The 19858-nt window shown below is 41.6% G+C and overlaps 1 protein-coding gene and 1 long non-coding RNA gene across 2 annotated transcripts; both read right to left on the bottom strand.

The window, feature by feature from the left end:
- Positions 1 to 3525: 3525 nt before the first annotated feature.
- On the bottom strand, positions 3526 to 3870 carry LOC142182252 (protein FAR1-RELATED SEQUENCE 4-like). Its single transcript, XM_075256408.1, has one exon. It carries the CDS (start codon positions 3868 to 3870, stop codon positions 3526 to 3528), a length of 345 nt encoding a protein of 114 aa, XP_075112509.1.
- Positions 3871 to 6763: 2893 nt separating this feature from the next.
- On the bottom strand, positions 6764 to 8031 carry LOC107795255 (uncharacterized). The gene is made up of 3 exons (XR_012711089.1): positions 7865 to 8031; positions 7692 to 7754; positions 6764 to 7268 (listed from the first exon to the last, which is right to left on the bottom strand). It is a non-coding gene; the product is annotated as an uncharacterized LOC107795255 (long non-coding RNA).
- Between the last annotated feature and the right edge of the window lie 11827 nt (positions 8032 to 19858).

Genomic DNA, 19858 nt, shown 5'->3' with positions numbered 1-19858 from the left:
TATTTCAACAACATTCCGGCAAGGGAACAATACTATCAAAACAAACATCCCGGTAAAGGAACAATGATATTTCAACAACATCCCGAAAAGGGAACAATAATATCAAACAAACATCCCGACAAGGGAACAATGGTGAAAATAACATATGAAGCGCAATAAACCACAACGGAGTCATAAAAATTATAATACAAGACTCACGGGCATGCTTGACACCAATGTATAGATACTCGTCACCATGCCTATACGTCATACTCCACAATTAACATGTAGCAAATAAGACACAACTCCTAATCCCTCAAGCTAAGATTAGACCAAACACTTACCTCGCTTTGCAACAAATTCAAAATTTCAACAAGCCTTTCCCTCGCGAATTCGTGCCCGAAATTTTCAAATCTAGTCATAAACAATTCGATTCAATCAATAAAAATTATAGGAATTAATTCCATATGAAATTCTATCTTTTCCATTAAAAATCCGAAATTGCACTAAAAATTTGCCCATGGGGGTCATGTCTCAGAACCTAACAAAAATTATGGAATATGAAACCTCATCCAACCACGAGTCCAACCATACCAATTTTACTAAAATCCAACATCAACTCGACCCTCAAATCTTCAAATTAAACCAAGAGGGTTTTCAAGATTTTTCCAACTAAAATCACCAATTAAATACCAAAACTAGTAATAGATTCGGGTAATCTAACCAAAATTAAGTTAAGAACACTTACCCCATTGTTTTCTTCGAAAATCTCCCGAAAATCGCCTCTCCCCGAGCTCCAATTTGATAAAAATGGAAAATTCAAAACTTAAGAATCTGTCCTGAAAATGTCGGGGGCACTGTTCATGTGTTCGGTACTGTTCACGTGGTACTGTTCACGGGCACTGTTCACGGGCACTGTTCATGATGCTATAAAAAAAAGACAACAACTTCCCAAAGAGAATTTCAGCAGCGTTTTCTACCCGTTGACCTTCCGAAATCTACCCAAGGCCCTCAAGACTTCAACAAAATACACCAGCAAGTGCTAAAACATGATACAGACTTAGTCGAAACCTCAAATCGCATCAAATAATGCTAAAACCCTGAATCACACCCCAATTCAAGCCTAATTAAACTAAGAATGTCCAACTTCTATATTCGATGCAAAAACCTATTAAATCAAGTCCGATTGACTTCAAATTTTGCACACCAGTCATAAATGACATAACAAAGCTATGAAAATTTTCAGAACTGGATTCCGACCCCGATATCAGAAGGTCAAATCTCCGGTCAAACTTAAGAAATCTTTAACCTTAGATTTCTAGATTCCGTTAAATGGCGATAATTTGATCTAGGGACCTTCAAATTCAATTTCGGGCATATGACCAAGTCCCAAATCACGATACGGAACTACCGGAATGGTCAAAACTTTTATCCGGATTCGTTTGCCCAAAATATTGACTGAAGTCAATTCAGTTGAGTTTTAAAGCTCTAGTTCACAATTTAATCCATTTTTCACATAAGAACCTTCCAAAAAATTATACGGATTGCACATGCAAGTCGAGGATTTATTGATAGCGCTTTTCAAGGTCTTAAAATATCGAGATAATTATTTAATTTAAAGATGACATTTTGGGTCATCACAATATGAATACTCCCTCTTCTGAATGATGAACAACCTGTTTATCTAAATATTAAACTGCGGCCTTAGGCCCAATATATATATGTGCACAAACTGCGGCCTCGGGCCAAAGTATACGTATACATAACTGCGACCTCAGGTCCAAGATGCATAAAGCATAAACTGCAGCCTCAGGCCCAAAGATGCATAAAGCATTAACTACGGCCTCAGGCCCAAAGATGCATAAAGCATTAACTGCGGCCTCAGGCCCAAATATAGGTGTTCAATATTCAGGGATTTAAAATCAGGAACTGAGAATCATTCTGCAATACATGATAGTGAAATACTGAATCACACTGAGTTACATGATACTGGAATACTGGATTACGCTGAGTTACATAATATTGGAATACTGATTAGGACTAGACTAAGACATGTATTCTTGAAATGATTATGAACCCTGAAACTTCAACTGTTTATGACATGCTGAGTAAGCTATACTAAGACTTAGGGACATCAAACCCAAGTCTATATTGAATACGAATTGAGCTCACAACGTTCAGAATGAGAGTCATGAACGAGTTATGAAGCTAGAGAATAGAAGTTCTACAACTATTCAAGGAACTAGGCTTAACTATATTTCTGAGGCAATTGATACGTCGTAAAAGAAACGTAGTATAGGGAGAATTATTAACATTCCCAAACATAGAGAGTTAGCCTCACATACCTTAACTTCCTTCTCTTGAGCGTAATACAACATTCTCCAACCCTTTCACCTTCAATCTATATCAATACAAGTCAAAGGGATTCCATATTAGCAACAATACTCATGTTTTGGTTACTTAGGGATCTTCTCAAACACTTGGTGGTATAAAGCTTCATATTCCTTATTAATGGTGTTTCTACACCCAATAACCCATTCTCTTGCTCCTAAATAAATTCTAAAGTCTCAAATGGTTATAAACAACATTATTCTTTATCACCCATAAGGTAGTCAACACCCATAGCCAATAATAACCAATCAACAACCCAAACCTATCATCGTTCATGCTTTTCTATCAAACCCATCAACTCATATCTCATGAAATAGAGTCTATAATCATTAGTTCAATGATAGAATCAACTAGAGGGTGAAGATATTACCTTTTTGACGTTCAATCTTCTTAAATTCGAGTTCTAGGGTTTCTTCTCTCAACAATGGTGTCCTAATCGAATATCTAATGATATGGAGGGTTTACCCATGTTAATAAGATGTTGGGAAATAAAAATTAACTTAGAATCACCATTAAAACTTACCTTGGATGGTGGAGGGACCCTTAAGGAGTTAGGTATTTTTGAGAGTTTTCCTTTGTAGAGTTAGCTTTTATGTTTTGGGGTTGTGGGGGACAAAATAGGGCTAAAAAAATGACTTTACAAGTTGTCCCCCGCGTCCCAGTTGGTGCGACCGCGGTCCCGACCGCGGTAAATCGCTGAGACACTGCCTCGCCACCACGACCGCGGTGGTTGCATACCTTTCTATAAAATGGGGATAACGTTTTGCACAGAACTCCGTTTAGGATCCACAATATACCGTTGGAAAGCTATTTCAAAGGCCTATAACTTTTAAGTTTTATGTGTTCTAATATTCCTGACATATTTTCATTAAAACCTGCTGGAAGGCAGACCTTCTGCAAACTTAGGCGATTTTATCAAATCTTATGCACCTCACTTTCCTTCTTGATTTTTAAACAACTATTTTCACCTATAATCATCCCTATAGGATATAATATGCCCAAAATATAACCTTACTACTCATTTAACTCATTCTACCTAATCCGAATGTGCGGGGTGTTACATAGGTATACAGGAACCCATTTCTCCTTCTCCAAATAAAGTTTATAAAACCAATCCCTTCCATCTAAGTTATATTTTTCAATATAATCAGTCCATCATCTCTCAAACTTAGCAACGTTTATGCTATCAAGGACTAATGCCTTAAATTCTGCCTTTGCAATCTTACCATCAAGAACTCCGCTTAACTTCGTAGGCAACTTTGCGAATATGTGCCATATACAATAGCTATGTACCGTATTTGACATCATTGCATTGATGGCAGCCTTAATACTATCACATTGGTCAGTTATGATAGCTAATGGATGGACATTGTTTAGAGCCCCAAACCATGTAGATAGCACCATTTTGTAACTTGTTATATTCTCACTAGACATAAGAGCACATCCCAAAAGTATGGACTGCCTATGCTGATTGCCACCAACAAATAAATCAAATGGCATATTGTATCGATTCATAAGGTATGTGGTATCAAGGCATATTACATCATGAAACTCCTCATATGCAACCTTAGAGTGTGAATGAACCTATACGACATTACGGAAGTCGACCAAAACTATCCATATCTACAGAGTAGTAAAATTCCCTATCTTTTTGCTGCATGTCACTGAAGAACTTGAGTAATGATTGTGCATCCCCTTCTTGTAACTGAAGCTTTCTACTATAATTTCTACAGTCATTTGGTGTACAACCCGGATTTCGGGGCCACCAACAAGTACTTCAGTGACTCTTATATTTTTTTAGGGTCTTAAGCCAGCAATATCTTTGGTTGCAATAGTTCTCTTAAGAGAATTACTAAGCGATTTGTGTCCAACCATCAATCGCGATAGTGCTGGTTCCAATTGATGATGATATTTTTTAACCACCTTTGAAACACACCATGAACCATTCTCCTCCAAAATTCCATTTATTCTAGCACGACAGTTCCTCCTCTTGGTAACATGCTTATTTCTTGGTTTTCTAGACCTATCACAACCATATTGTACATACCTAACAATATCACCACCTTTTTTATTTGATGTTCCTTTGACAATGCAAAACCCCGATAATCTTGCATGTTCTCTGTAATAATCAAACATAACATCCTTACTACTAAACTGCATCCCAGTAATTGGACCAATTATGAGATCTTCTTCATTGAACTCATTAGGCATTTCCCTGTCCTCTCCAACTTCTCCCTCTTCCTCTAAATAATGGCCGTCGTCGTCGTCGTCGTCATCATCATCATCATCATCGTCAACTTGATTTTCTCCATCATTGAAGTTGCCGTCAATACCAGTGTCGATCGACTCATCTTCATTCATCAAACTGTCGTCTGAATTCAACCCCAATGATATGTGTAATGCATTCCTTAGTTGCTCCGACCTAGTTTCTAGGCTGTTATTCGGGTTTAATGGCTCCAAACTAGTTTCTAGGTTAGCATTCATGTTTAGGTTAAGGGAAATGTGGTGAATTATGTATTTACTGAAAGCTCTCTTAACATAAGTATATGGTATGACAAGGAATAACATATAAATGAAAAAATAATATTATGTATACATAATAGACTTTTGATCTTTCCATCCGTATAAATTGCATTTAAAAAAAATACGTAATTGTATTTAAAAAAATGTAATGAGCGTATATACGAAGGCTGCTATCCGTATATACGAAGGCTTTTTATCTTCCCATGCATGAGAGAATGATGATTTATGGGATCAATGTTTTGGGATAATCAAAATTTATTAACTAATTTTGGAGGGAAATATGGCTATTAAGCCAAATGTGAAATGAAGGGCTTTACTGGTATTTTACGAGTGTGGTCATTATTGGGCCACGCTGAGTTTGGCCGAATAGCAGCACTCTAAAGAAAAATATATAATATTCTTGAGGTGATAAATAATTGCACACTATAGGAAGTCATAAGTATTCAAAATCGTATGCAATAAATTTGTCGCCTTTATATGTGAACTTGGCAAGACCAGAACACAGCCGATACCTTTACCGCCAAAAATAATATGGAGCCAAATCATTCATTAATCTCCATGCATAGAGATACTATTAGTTGGATGAAGTAATTTCGTGAAATTTATTAATTTCCCGAAGAAAATGAGAATATTAAGATCACTTGGTAAATGGTTGAACAAACCAACTGACAGGGAAATTATATTTGGCATTTTCACTCAAATTTTGCGGTTATTAAAAATTACTATCTATTAGGCATTTGTTAATTCAGGCATTTGCTAAAGCTCTAAGGTTCTGCACTAACAACTGTGCCGAAGTTGAGGCAACTTCCGTTGCAGTAAATTGGTGTGTACTTATGAACAAGCAACATGATATTCTAGAATTAGATTCACAATTTGTGGTGTATATGTTACTAGGAAAGATCAATGTTCCATGGAGTCTTGAATATGTAGTCCAATCAATGAAAATGGGTATAATGAAGCAGAATATCATAATTCAACATTGTAATAGGAAAGCTATTGATGCGTTAGCTAAACATGGTGCAACCTTACAACAATTCAACTCCCCAGAAATCTATTATGGGAAGGAGGATATGCTAGTAGAGGCCAGAGATCCATACACTTTGGACAAAGCGGGAGTACCTTCTTTAAAAATCAGGAAAGCTAAACATAGTTCCATATTTCCTCTTGCTTCTTAATGTATATAATGTTACAGTGTAACGGGACGACCTTTTTCCATGCTAATTTTGTAGTACATAATGTAACCCTACCTGTAGTATTAACACTAGGACCAAAACTTCTTGGTTGTTACCAAGGGCGGACCCAAGTGGTGAGAAATGGGTTCAACTGAACCCCCTTCGTCAAAAAATAATACTGTGTATATGTATAAATTATGGCTAAAGCAAGGTAAATTTTGTTTAGAAATTATTTTTGAACCCGCTTATACGGCTTATACCGCTTATGTTAGTTATGGACTTCTCCGACTGAACCCACTTGTACAAAATCCTGGGTCCGCCACTAGTTGTTATTGGAGAGACACTACTGCAGTTTTTTTTTGTGAGCTTAAAAGTGTAATTGAATTGGGAATGCCCAATTCACAAGTGCAATTTGAGGAGTTAAGGTCTCATATCCCCCTCCTTCATGTGTTCACTTTTTGGATATTAATATACTCCGTGTAAGGTAGGAGTTAATGCCAAACCCCCAAGCACCTACAAGTCAATATAACCTGAGGTGAAACTGGCTTTAAAAAAAATAAAATCTATTGCAAGGTTTCATAATTCACCAACAATAACAGAAATCTCTAAGTCGAAAAGAATGTTCTACTGTGAAAATGTTTACTAAATCTTTTCTGATATTGAAAAGTTGGTAAATAAACAACTACTGGCTACTGCAATTGAGGCAATGGAATATAAATTTTATAATCATCTTATACATTGTCAGTAAACAAAGCTAAACTCCTAAATATATTTAAATGAAAAGAAGAATTCATGATTTCCACTATATCAATATACTGTGAACACTTGAATGCCAACGGAACGGATCGTAAAAAACGTTACAGTACTGGTAAAAGCAAAGAGAAGCTGATATATATATGTAGCAAATTAAAATGTTGCATCTTTATTTAATTATTTCGAGATAGTACTGAAGGATTAATATAGGCGACTCTAATTTGTTTGGGATTGAGGCGTAGCCGTTGTTGTAGTGAAGTTTCAAAAGGGAGCAGAGAGTGGTTCCTTAAGCTTAGATTGATCAGGCGAGTCTATTATCGCTGCAGGACACGAGCATTGACAGGATGCCTCTATCACCACGTTTGACTTCATTACTTGGGCAACGTAATCTTCTTCTTTGCAGTTTTCGAGTGATTGCGCCTCCTTTATTTCAATAACTGCCTTTCTTCCCTATGGTACGTACATTTGCGTTTTGAAATAATCCCAGAAAGAATTCTCGTTAGAAAAGGCGATGTAAGCAAACACAAATTTAAAATTGTAAATCGGTAATACAAAATATCACTGCAGTCGCTACTCGTGTGATAACACTTTTTAACTATATATACATGTAGTTGGGTCAATTGATGCAGGTGCATTACCCTCTTAGCTATAAGACAGAAGAAAATTTAGGATCTAGAGCCAATGAGTTCAGAATGAATGTAATCTTATTTATTGCACAATATATAATAGCAATAATTTTAGTTAAACCAATAAAACCCGTCCTAAATATGCCTATGACATAAGGTAAACGTCCATCCGCGAGTATGTCTAAGGACAACTATAAGATTGTACAAATTAGCAATAGCAAAGCATATATATGTGATGGCTGCAGACCTCTAAAAATATATTTGATGCTTCGTCCGATTCTGTATTCTGCACTATGTCAACAGCAACTTCCTGCATTATTATCATAAAATAACATAATCTCAACTAGCTCAAGAAATTAAAAGAATGATGGTGAAACAATATAGTGATAGTGAAATCAAACTAGAGATTGGAGGCATTACTCGGGCGAGGTTAAGTTGACCTTGATTCAATGTCTTAGGCTCCATCTCAATGGAGCAGCAAAAGTTTGCCATGAATAAATGGATAAAAACTCAACAACAGAAGGCAAAGAAAATAATAGGCCACTGCCCATCACAAAACATAAGATGAAATCAAAATGCCAACTCGCAACTGCTAATTAATAGTACTCCAAAATATAGCTAAGGTAAAGGTGGTAAAATTTCCAATGGGAGTTCACGGAGTCTTGTTGGGTGAAATTGAGGTGGGGAATTAAGGAAAATGGAGAAAACAAAGTAAAAGTCTTCTATTTTAGCATAATGCATTTACATCTCGTGAATATGCACTGGATTGAAAATGAGATCATTGATTTATTGAAGCAGAAGAAATGGAGAACAAAATCTTCACAAATCACGAGCCCAATGCCTTGTCTCTTTAATTGGTTGGTTGAGGACCTATCAAAAGGCGACCTTCTTTAATTTTGTTGGATTACAAAATTGACTGTAGTTAAGTTTGCATTGGAGATGACACAATCAATCTCTTTTAGTAAGTAGTAATAAATATGCCCAGTTTAAATGGGATGAATATGACCCGTTTATTGAATTGAGATATGCGTTGAGCCCGAAATGACTCATTAGAACTGTGCTGTCAACTGCAACTCAAATAAAAAAATACTGTTTACCGTGAAAATGGTAATAGCAATTAAATTTATTGATAGAACTTTAAAAATACGTAATCTATTTTAATGATTGTTAAAGCAGTTGATGCTAGATATATGAAAATAAAAGGTGAAATGCGAGCTAAAATGGTGTTACGATCAAACCGAGGAGTAAGCTGTCTGGGCCTCGGGCTAACCGATGAGGGACCTCGAGGTCGATGCCCGGGTTCGGGCTCGAGCTATCGTGGATAACCGTGAAGAGATTAACAGTCAGAATATAATTAAATGAGGCTCTTTATGGCCAATAACAAGCAATAAATGAAGAACAAGTATGAAAGCAACAAGCAATAACAATAGTGTCGAGAGAATATGTTAGAGAGAAAAAGAAAGAGTTCTTGTATATTTCGTGTAGAATAGTTGGATCAACAGGGTTTACAAAGTGCCAAGGATTCCCCTTATATAGAAAGGAAAATCCCAACATAGTACAATATACATTAATGATAAAGAAAGCGGGATGGGACAACAGACTAGCTTCATGATGCAGGTGCAGACCAGCTTTTAGACTAGCCTGATAGACTCATCCAGCCCTGGCTGCATTCTTCGGAAACTCCCCATGTCCGTTGGGGTCTCGACCAACATTATCCCCAGATTGGGTGTCGATAGATCTCGAGGGGGGTATTCGATCCATGGTCTCAAACCTCCGAGGTGACCTCCCGGAATGCCTTATTAATGAGAAATTGGTTCCCCCGATTTCACCATACATATATAGTCCCCGCGTTTCTTAGAGATAAGCGACAAGAAACGAATTTGACATCCCACTCCGCGGGCTTCCCGCAATGACGTCGTGCTGATGATGCAAGCTTCTATGATTATCGAAACGTTTCGTCGTCTCGCTTTTCCAGGACCGTTCAACGCATCACAGTTTCTCATTCTTCAGGGCCATAATACCGCCATCGATTCAGATCCCATGGATGCATTGAATGCGCCTGTCGTTACATTTTTTGAGGGCGATAATAACGTCATCGGTTACGTTGCCCCTCTTTCTATAAATGGGGGTCTTGGAGGATCAACTTTTCACCCAATTATTTTTCCATACATATCCATTCCTCCTTCCTTGCTATCTTTATTCTTTGTTGTTCACCATGTTTGGGGCCCATGACCTCAAGATTTTATGGCAACATCAGGCATGCATGACCTATCTTTCGGACATTCTCTGGTCGAGTGAGATTACACTATTTTTATGTTGTTGTTGTTGTCATCTCCGTCGGCTCGGGATGATGAAGCAGAGGACCGTTTTCTTCCGACCCGAGGAAATATTTGGATTATACACCGCTGCTCTAGAGGGGGCTCGGATTATACATTGCTGCTCACCCTCCTTCCCCGACTTGGCGCATTACACCCCTTTTGGATTCCTTGGGGTGCGGCGGCACTCTACTAACCGTCGCCTTCCATGACAGGGCAACATCTCAAGAAGTGGCTTTACAGCAATAGCCTGGCGAAATCCATACTAGCCAGATTTTTCACCCAGCCACTTCTTCATTCCTTCCTGCCTTCTCCATGTCACTTTGCTCTTCTCCATCGCTTTTCCCTTTGTCGTCTCTCCTTTTGAAGATGCCATTCTGGAGAATCGAGATAAGACTCCCGAGGGTATTGTGCTTGGAAGATATTGTCTTTGAGGACGCTTGCTTGAGGAAATGATATCGAAAATGCTGCTATTGAGGGCGCACATTTGAGAATAGGCTAGGTTCTTAGGCTTTTATTGTATGTACACGCTTTTGCTTCTTTGTTCCCGTGTAAGGACCCCTCGTGGGCTTTTGTAATCATATGTAAGGACCCCTTGTGGGATTTTGTAATGGATATTTCGCGAATACAAATATTTTTTCTTGACTTCTGCCTTTGATATTTGCCATATTCTTGTACATCTGCGGGGGTTCTGAATGTATGCCTCTGTCGATGATCGTCAATATCGAACTCGGGTGCGAGTATTCTTTCCGGTCTTTGGTTGGTAATCATGGCTCTTTCCCGAGTCCACCGTTGTTCCTTGGACCAAGCATGAATTGGTCCGATAGACTCGGGCCATCGAGGCCCACGAGTTACATGGGAATAACGCGTCGAACCTCGAAATTTTTTAGGATGGTCTCTGAGTGAAGGTCAGCTTCAGGCACCTGGAGATTTACTTTGAACTTGGTGTGTATAACCCGTTAAGGCATTGTAGGTGGGTTCCTGAGGAGGGGTTACTCATATTTAGGCGATGTCCTGAGGTTAAGCCCTCGTGGACGAGGCTCGAAATGCTTACTTTCCTTCTTGAGAGGTACCTTCGAAGTCGGATGCCATCTCGGAACTAGGGACGATGTTGTTGGCCTTTTGAGGCCTAAATTTTCTTTGATGGAGGTCCTCGAGGTCGGGTACCACCTCGGGACTGGAGATGACGTGGCTGGCTTTTTGAAGCCTAAATTCTCTTTGATAGAGGTCCTCGAAGTCGGGTACCTCCTCGGAGCTTGTATTGAAGTCACTAGCCTCCCGGGGCCTAACTTGGGTAGGTGGACCGTGGCTGTTTCCCCATATATATATGGGGGTTTTCCCGCTTCTTGGGAGATCCCACTATTTTAGATATCTATTCTTCCGTTTCGGCGTCGAGTCCTTTGTTACCTTAGCACCAAAGCGTTTGTGTAGGTTCTCGCTCTAGTCTGCTAGTCCCGCCATAGCCATGACTGCTACTTCAGGTGTAGACATGTGATTTTTTACCCTCCCCAAGATTTTTCATTTTTTAGCACGTAAATATTTAATTTAGGCCTAATATAGCTATTTAAACTCATTTTTACTCTTTTACTTTATTTTATTACAAGAAAATGAAAATTACAAAAAATATTTTCATTAATGCTTTGTAGTCATTTTTAATCTTGAAAAATACCAAAAATAGTTTCGTTTTAACGGTCAGTCTTATTTTAATAGTTATTTTACTTAAGTAGGATTAATTAAAAAATGACATCGCATTTTTAATCTCGTTCGCGGGGAAAGAATGAAGCTTAGGCTCGAGCAACCCATTTTTAGGCCTAATTTCGGACCTAGCTCATAATTCCCAAGCTCATTCCCTGAGCCCAATACCCTTAACACCTTTCTTAAAAACCTAGGGAACTAATACACAAAAGATCTAGAGACTAATTTGCAAAATACACATTTAGACCTAGACCTATATAATAGGGGTAACACCTAAAACCCCATGGGATTTCGGCCGTTCTTCAGGGATCAGCCAAAAAGGGAACAAAAAAAAACCAGAGCCTAAGACACTGAAGGAGATTAGCGCCGTTTTTCATAGGAAAACCCCATGAATTCGATCTTCTTCAAAAGGGAGCAGCTACAAAAACGTTCGTGAACTCCCATTTTTTCCCCCATCCCATAATTCTCATCTCTCTCATTATTTGAGATCAAAAAGAGCCAACGCCTAATACACAACCTAGACTTTAAAGAATCAGCCGTTCTTTACAAAAGACCTAGGCGTTATCTTCTTGTTCCCATTGAGAAACATCAACAAGCCAGCAATAGTAATGGTTTAGCCCCCTCTTCTGATTTATGATTTTTAAAATCATAGAATTCGATCAAATTTGAGGGTGGTCGGAGTCGATTAATGTCGAGGTGTCGTTCGGGTTTCATCCGGCACCCGCATTTCATTGGCAAAGCTCTGTTTGAGCTTGTTGCTGCATTTTCAAGTGGACATCCGAATGAATATTTCTATGCTTCTCTGTATGTTGGGTTGTACTACGAATCTCAGGTTTTTACTAATCCCTAGACCCTACATTCATTATGGATGATTCTTCTGGCAAATTGCTCTTGGAACTGAAAGTAATTTGGCTTATCTTGACCCCTTCTTACTTTCACAATGCACACATTACTCTGAGAATGACTTGTATATCCGATACTTTTTAATAAATTGTTTACGCCATGATTTTGTTCTCGAAACTGAGGTAGAGTAGCGACTTTGATTGACGTGAAGTGCAACGGTTGCTTTTGATAGTCTTTTATGAAAGTAACTGAAATATCATCTACCACTATAGCCTCACATGCATATGGTCATGTGATTCTTTCAGGCTAAGTTCAATAGTCATGAATTGCTTAATTTTCATATGATGGCAATTCTGAAGTCATATGGATTTACTTTATTACAATTATTATGTTTTCCTTGTCAATGTGTGACGACCCAAGGGGTCATCACCGTAATTCTTCCTTGTTCCGTGCTCCCGAGTCCTTGAAAACCTCGCTTTTAGTCGCCTCGATTTGCATGCGCAGTTCGGGCGCGTAGCCGGAAAGTTTTTATGTTAGAATATGTGGATTTTGTGAAAAATTTGATGAATTTTGGTATTAATATGCATAATGTTGACTTCGGTCAACATTTGGGCAAACGGACCCGGACCTATGATTCGACGGTCCCGGAGGGTCCGTAGGAAAATATGGGACTTGGGCGTGTGCCCGGAATCAAATTCCAAGGTCCCAAGCCCGAGAAATGAATTTTTGAAAGAAATTATTTTCTGAAATTTGATATGAAAATTTGAAATGAAAATGAGTTAGAAAATATAGGTATCGGGCTCGTATTTTGGTTCCGACGCCCGGTACAAGTCTTAAATATGTGTTGAGCACTATCTGTAAAGTTTGGCTAAAAACGGACGTCATATGACGTGTTTCGGACTAAAAATGGAGAATTTGAGTTATGAAAGTTGAAGAAACAAAATCATATGTTTGACACTTGATCCTATGTATATGATGTTATTTTGGCGATTTGATCGCACGAGTAAGTCTGTAAGATGTTTTTAAGGTTGTGTGCATGTTTGGTTTGGAGCCCCGAGGGCTCGGGTGAGTTTTGAATGGGCCCCGGGAGGTCTTGGACTTAAGAAAATGCAGGTTCAGGTATTGCAGACACCAGCGCGGCCGCGGTCATTTCCGCGCGGTCCGCACTGAAGCCGCGCGGCCGCAATGCATTTTTGTGCGGTCCGCGTGGCTGAGTCTGAGGGCTAGGGTTTCAGGTTAACCAGCGCGGCCGCACACCAAAATAGTGCGGTCCGCGCTGGAAGGGTTCAGAGAAGCCCCACTTTTCTCCCACTCGGCGCGGCCGCAACACATTTTTGTGCGGTCCGCGCCAGGTCCTCAGAAAGGTATACAAGTTCGGAAAATCTCAGTCATTTTTCACTTTTCAAAAACCCAAAACCTAAGAGGCGATTTTCCCAACAACTTTTATTGCCCAAAACGATTGGTAAGTGATTTCTAACTTAATTTCTTTATTCTTTAACATCTTTTAACATAATTTCAACTTCAAATCAAAGATTTTCATGGGGAAAATTGGGTGTTTTGGGTAGAACCTAGGTTTTCTACAAATTGAGAAGTTGGACCTCAATTTGGGGTCCGATTTAAAAACAAATCATATATTGGGATTCATGGGGGAATGGGTAACCAGGTTTTGGTCCGAACCTCGAGTTTCGACCACGTGGGTCCGGGGGTGTTTTTGACCATTTTGGGAAAAACCTTGTAAAATTTATTTTCATGCATGGGGAGTAATTCATTTAGTAATTATTAATGTGATTAAGTAACTTATGACTAGATTTGAGCGGATTGGTGGTGGAATCAAGAGGTAAAGCTATACTAGAAGCGTGGGTTGAGTTTGGAGCATTCGAGGTAAGTGTTTGTTCTAACTTTGGCTTGAGGGGTGTTGACTGATATATATATTCTCCCTTGTCGGGATATTTTGGGCTGTTAGCTGTACCCTTGCCGGGTTAAAGGTATTGAGTTGTTATTCTCCCCTGAAGGGGTCTACTATATGAAGTCAGATATTATGAACTATATTATGGGATCGTGTGGCACGCCGTCCACTTATATATGATATTATGGGATCGTGTGGCACGCCGTCCACTTATATATGATATTATGGGATCGTGTGGCACGCCGTCCACTTATATATGATATTATGGGATCGTGTGGCACGTCGTCCACTTATATATGATATTATGGGATCGTGTGGCACGCCGTCCACTTATATATGATATTATGGGATCGTGTGGCACGCCGTCCACTTATATATGATATTATGGGATCGTGTGGCACGCCGTCCACTTATATATGATATTATGGGATCGTGTGGCACGCCGTCCACTTATATATGATATTATGGGATCGTGTGGCACGCCGTCCACTTATATATGATATTATGGGATCGTGTGGCACGCCGTCCACTTATATATGATATTATGGGATCGTGTGGCACGCCGTCCACTTATATATGATATTATGGGATCGTGTGGCACGTCGTCCACTATGTGTATATATATATATATATCATGGAAACCGGAGTTTCTTCTGTTTATTTCCGATATTTCATTTTTATCTGTTACTCCCCGATAGGATGTCCCCTCCCAGTTTTACTTTGTATTATCTTGTTATTGTTTTCTTGCACTTGTTGTATATATATCTATACAGGTTAATTGTGGTAGGTACTATCTAGCCTCATCACTACTTCGCCGGGGTTAGGCCAGGCACTTACCAGCACATGGGGTCGGTTGTGCTGATGCTACACTCTGTGCATTTTTGTGCACAGATCAGGGAGCAGCTTACGGACCACAGCAGTAGGACTTCTGGGAGCTATCTTCAGTCCAGGGACTCTCGAGGTAGCCTAGCTAGCGTTCGCAGGCCGAAGTCCCTTTTCCATGTTTTTCGTTTGTTTATCTTGTATCAGACAAACATGATGTATTTTCCTTTCAGACATTGATTGTACTATTCTGTAGTAGTCCGTGAGCTAGTGACACCAGACTCTGGGTAGCATTTTGGTTCAAACTTCCGCACTTTTGGTTCTCAGTTGCTTTAGATTTAAAGTCTTCCGCTTAAATTTTGTCTCGTTTATTATATTGTTTGGAAGAAAGCAGAAAAAATGTTTTATATATTTGGCTTGCTTAGCTCCGATAGTAGGCGCCATCACGACACCCGATGGTGGGAAATCCGGGTCGTGACAAGTTGGTATCAGAGCACTAGGTTACTTAGGTCTCACAACTCACAGACAAGCTCAGTAGAGTCTGAGGGATCGGTACGAAGACGTCTGTATTTATCCCGCAGAGGCTACTGAGTTAGGAAAACTTCACCTTGTTCATTCTTATCGTGCGATTCTGTTTCTCAAGTACTGATTGTCTTTCTACTCTGTTCTTTCGCAGATGGCGAGGACACGTGCTTCCTCTTCTACCGCGCAACAGCCTGAGCCCCCAGCAGCAGCCCCTATTAGGGGTAGAGGGCGAGGCCGAGGCCGTGCCAGAGGCCGAGGCCGGGGCAGAGCTCAGCCCCGAGCAGCATTTCCAGCGACGGAGCCTCAGGTCGATTTTGAGGAGGAGGTTCCGGCCCCAGCTGTTCTAGTGGGCCCAGCTTAGGTCCCAGAGGGTTTTATCGCCACTCCAGTGCTTCAGGACGCTTTGGTCCGACTGGTAAGCTTTATGGAGGGCATTTCTAGAGCGGGTTTGCTTCCCGTAGCTCCAGCCACATGTCAGGCTGGGGGAGGAATTCAGACTCCCGATACTCGTACTCCAGAGCCGGTAGCTCCTCAGCCTCAGGTTCCAGCAGTTCAGCCAGCCGTGGCAGTTCAGCCAGCTGTGGCAGCCCAACCAGGTATTGCGGCTCAGTCCAGCGATGGTGCGGCTATGTCTGCGGATGCTTTGTGGAGGCTTGATCGTTTCGCCAAGCTCTTCACAGCCACATATAGTGGCACCCCCTCAGAGGATGCTCAGGATTTCATATTCAGCTGTCATGAGGTTCTACGGACTATGGGCATTGTAGAGACCAATGGGGTCGACTTCGCCACTTTTCGCCTGGCAGGATCCGCCAAGACTTGGTGGAGGGATTTCTGTTTAGCCAGGCCAGCAGGGTCGCCATCATTGACCTGGGATCAGTTTTCAGAGTTATTTCTGGGGAAGTTTCTCCTAGTTACTCAGCGAGATGCTCTTCGCAGGCAGTTTGAGCGTCTCCAGTAGGGTCCTATGACGGTCACCCAGTATGAGACCCGGTTCATTGATCTTGCTCGTCATGCCATTGTGATACTCCCCACTGAAAGAGAGAGGGTGCAGAGGTTTATTGATGGGTTGGCCCAGCCGATCCGTGTTCAGATGGCCATGAGTGCCGGTAGTGAGATTTCATTTCAGGAGGCCGCAGATAGTGCCCGCCGGATAGAGATGGCACTTGCTCAGTGGTCATGGGTCTGATAAGAGGCCCCGTCATTCGGGTAGATTCAGTGGTACCTTGTCTGGAGGTAGGGATTCTTATGGTAGAGGCCATCCTTCGAGGCCCTTTCAGTCAGCTCTCCAGGCTTCTCATGGTACACCAGGTGGTCGTGGTTCTCAGCCGCAGTATTCTGACCAGCAACTCTTCAGTTCACCATCAGCACCTATCAGTGCACCACCACATTGTTATTCTCAACAGCCGAGGGCTTGTTATACTTGCGGTGATGTGAGTCACATTGCCAGATGTTGCCCTCGAGCTTCCAGCAGCTCGCAGCAGTAGGGTCCTCGCCCGATGATCCAGGCACCAGTTACCTCACAGCCTGCCCAGCCAGCTAGAGGCGGGGGTAGAGGACATAGAGGTGGAGGTAGAGGTCTTAGAGGTGGAGCTCAGACCGCTAGAGGTAGGGTTAACCAGCAGCAGATCGTCCCAGGGATATGATTCAGGGAGGTGGGCCCCATCCCTATTGTTATGCTTTTCCAGCCAGGCCAGAGGCTGAGTCATCAGATGTTGTGATTACAGGTACTATTCTGGTTTGTGATAGGAATGTTTCTGTGCTATTTGATCCCGGATCTACGTATTCATATGTGTCGTCCTATTTTGCACCCTATTTGGTTATGCCTAGTGACTCGTTGAGTATTCTTGTTTATGTGTTAACACCGGTGGGTGATTCTATTGTGGTCGACCAAGTTCATTGTTCTTGTATCGTAGTGTTTGGGGGTCTTGAGACCCTTGTTGATTTTGGACATGGTCGACTTCGATGTTATATTGGGGATGGATTGGTTATCCCCGTACCATGCTATCTTGGATTGCCATGCCAAGACCGTGACCTTAGCCTTACCGGATTTACCCCGTTTAGAGTGGAGAGGGACTTCTGGTCATTGTACCCACAGTGTTATCTCGTATGTGAAAGCTCGGCGTATGGTCGAGAAGGGATGTTTGGCCTACTTGGCATATGTTCGCGATTCTAGCGCGAAGGCCCCTTCTATTGATTCTGTGCCCGTTGTTCAGGAGTTTCCTGAGGTTTTCCCTTCAGACTTGTCGGGTATGCCGCCCGACAGGGATATCGACTTTTGTATTGATTTGGCTCCGGGCACTCAACCCATTTCTATCCCGCCATATTGTATGGCCCCGCCGGAGTTGAAAGAGTTAAAGGAACAGCTGCAGGATTTGCTTGAGAAAGGTTTCATTAGACCCAGTGTTTCGCCTTGGGGTGCGCCGGTGTTGTTTGTTAAGAAAAAGGATGGTTCGATGAGAATGTGCATCGATTACCAACAATTGAACAAGGTTACAATTAATAATAAGTACCCACTACCGAGGATCGATGATTTATTCGACTAGCTTCGGGGTGCGAGGGTGTTTTCAAAGATAGATTTGAGATCTGGCTACCACCAGCTGAGGATTAGGGCGTCTGATGTCCCTAAGACAGCATTTCGCACTCGATATGGGCACTATGAGTTTTTGGTCATGTCATTTGGATTGACTAATGCCCCAGCAGCGTTCATGGAGTTGATGAACCGAGTGTTCAGACCTTATTTGGACTTTTTCGTGATAGTCTTCATTGGCGATATTCTTATATACTCCCGCAGTTAGGAGGAGCATGAGCAGCACCTCAGAGTGGTCCTTCAGACCCTAAAGGATAGTCAGTTGTATGCTAAGTTCTCAAAGTGCGAGTTTTGGTTGAGTTCGGTCGCATTCCTGGGTCATGTCATATCAGCAGCAGATATTCAGGTAGACCCGAAGAAGATAGAGGCAGTCAAGAATTGGCCTCGACCAGCTTCAGCTACGGATATTCGGAGTTTCCTGGGGTTAGCAGGTTACTACCATCGGTTCGTGGAGGGGTTTTCATCCATTGCAGCCCCTATGACCAGATTGACCCAGAAGGGTGTCCAGTTCAGGTGGTCGGACGAGTGTGAGGCGAGCTTTCAGAAGCTCAAGACGGCTCTGACTACGGCACTAGTATTGGTTTTGCCCACCGGTTCAGGGCCATATACGGTCTATTGTGATGCGTCTCGTATTGGGCTTGGTGCAGTGTTGATGCAGGAAGGCAAAGTCATTGCTTATGCTTCGAGGCAGTTGAAGATCCACGAGAAGAATTATCTAGTTCATGTTCTCGAGTTGGCAGCCATTGTTCATGCCCTGAAGATCTGGAGGCATTACTTATATGGCGTGACGTGTGAGATTTACACTGATCACAAGAGTCTTCAGTATCTGTTCAAGCAGAAAGAGTTGAATTTGAGGCAGAGGAGGTGGTTAGAGTTGCTAAAGGATTATGATGTTACTATCTTATACCACCCGGGGAAGGCCAATGTGGTGGCCGATGCATTGAGCAGGAAGTCTGCCAGCATGGGTAGTCTTGCTTATATTCCAGTCAGCTAGAGATCGCTTGCTTTGGATGTTCAGGCCTTGGCCAATCATCTTGTGAGGTTGGATATTTCTGAGCCTAGCAGAGTGTTGGCTTGCACGGTTGCTCGTTCCTCACTATTAGAGCGTATCCGCGAGCGGCAGTTTGAGGATCCCCATTTGTGTGTCTTGAGAGACACGGTGCAGCGTGGAGGTGCCAAGAAAGTAACCTTAGATGATGATGGTGTATTGAGATTGCAGGGGCGAGTTTGTGTGCCCAATGTTGATGGGATTCGAGAGTTGATCTTAGCGGAGGCCCACAGTTCTCGGTATTCTATTCACCCGGGCGCCGCGAAGATGTATCAGGATCTGAGGCAGCACTATTGGTGGCGTAAGATGAAGAAAGACATCGTTGCGCATGTGGCTCGGTGTTTGAATTGTCAGCAGGTTAAGTACGAGCATCAAAGACCCGGTGGTCTATTTCAGAGGATTGCACTTCCCGAGTGGAAGTGGGAGAGGATTACGATGGATTTTGTTACTGGACTTCCGATGACTCGGAAAAAGTTTGATGCAGTTTGGGTCATTGTTGATATGCTGACCAAGTCAGCGTATTTTGTTCCTGTTGCAGCCACCTATTCGTCCGAAAGGTTAGCCGAGATTTATATCAGGGAGATTGTTTGCCTTCATGGGGTGCCGCTATCTATCATTTCAGATCGGGATACGCAGTTTACCTCGCATTTTTGGAGAGCGGTTCAGCGAGAGT

The sequence above is a fragment of the Nicotiana tabacum genome, chromosome 6, assembly GCF_000715075.1.
Source record: "Nicotiana tabacum cultivar K326 chromosome 6, ASM71507v2, whole genome shotgun sequence".
In the NCBI taxonomy this organism is placed as follows: domain Eukaryota; kingdom Viridiplantae; phylum Streptophyta; class Magnoliopsida; order Solanales; family Solanaceae; genus Nicotiana; species Nicotiana tabacum.
Note: the sequence above shows the minus strand (reverse complement) of the source record. Positions and strands in the feature narration are given on the sequence as shown.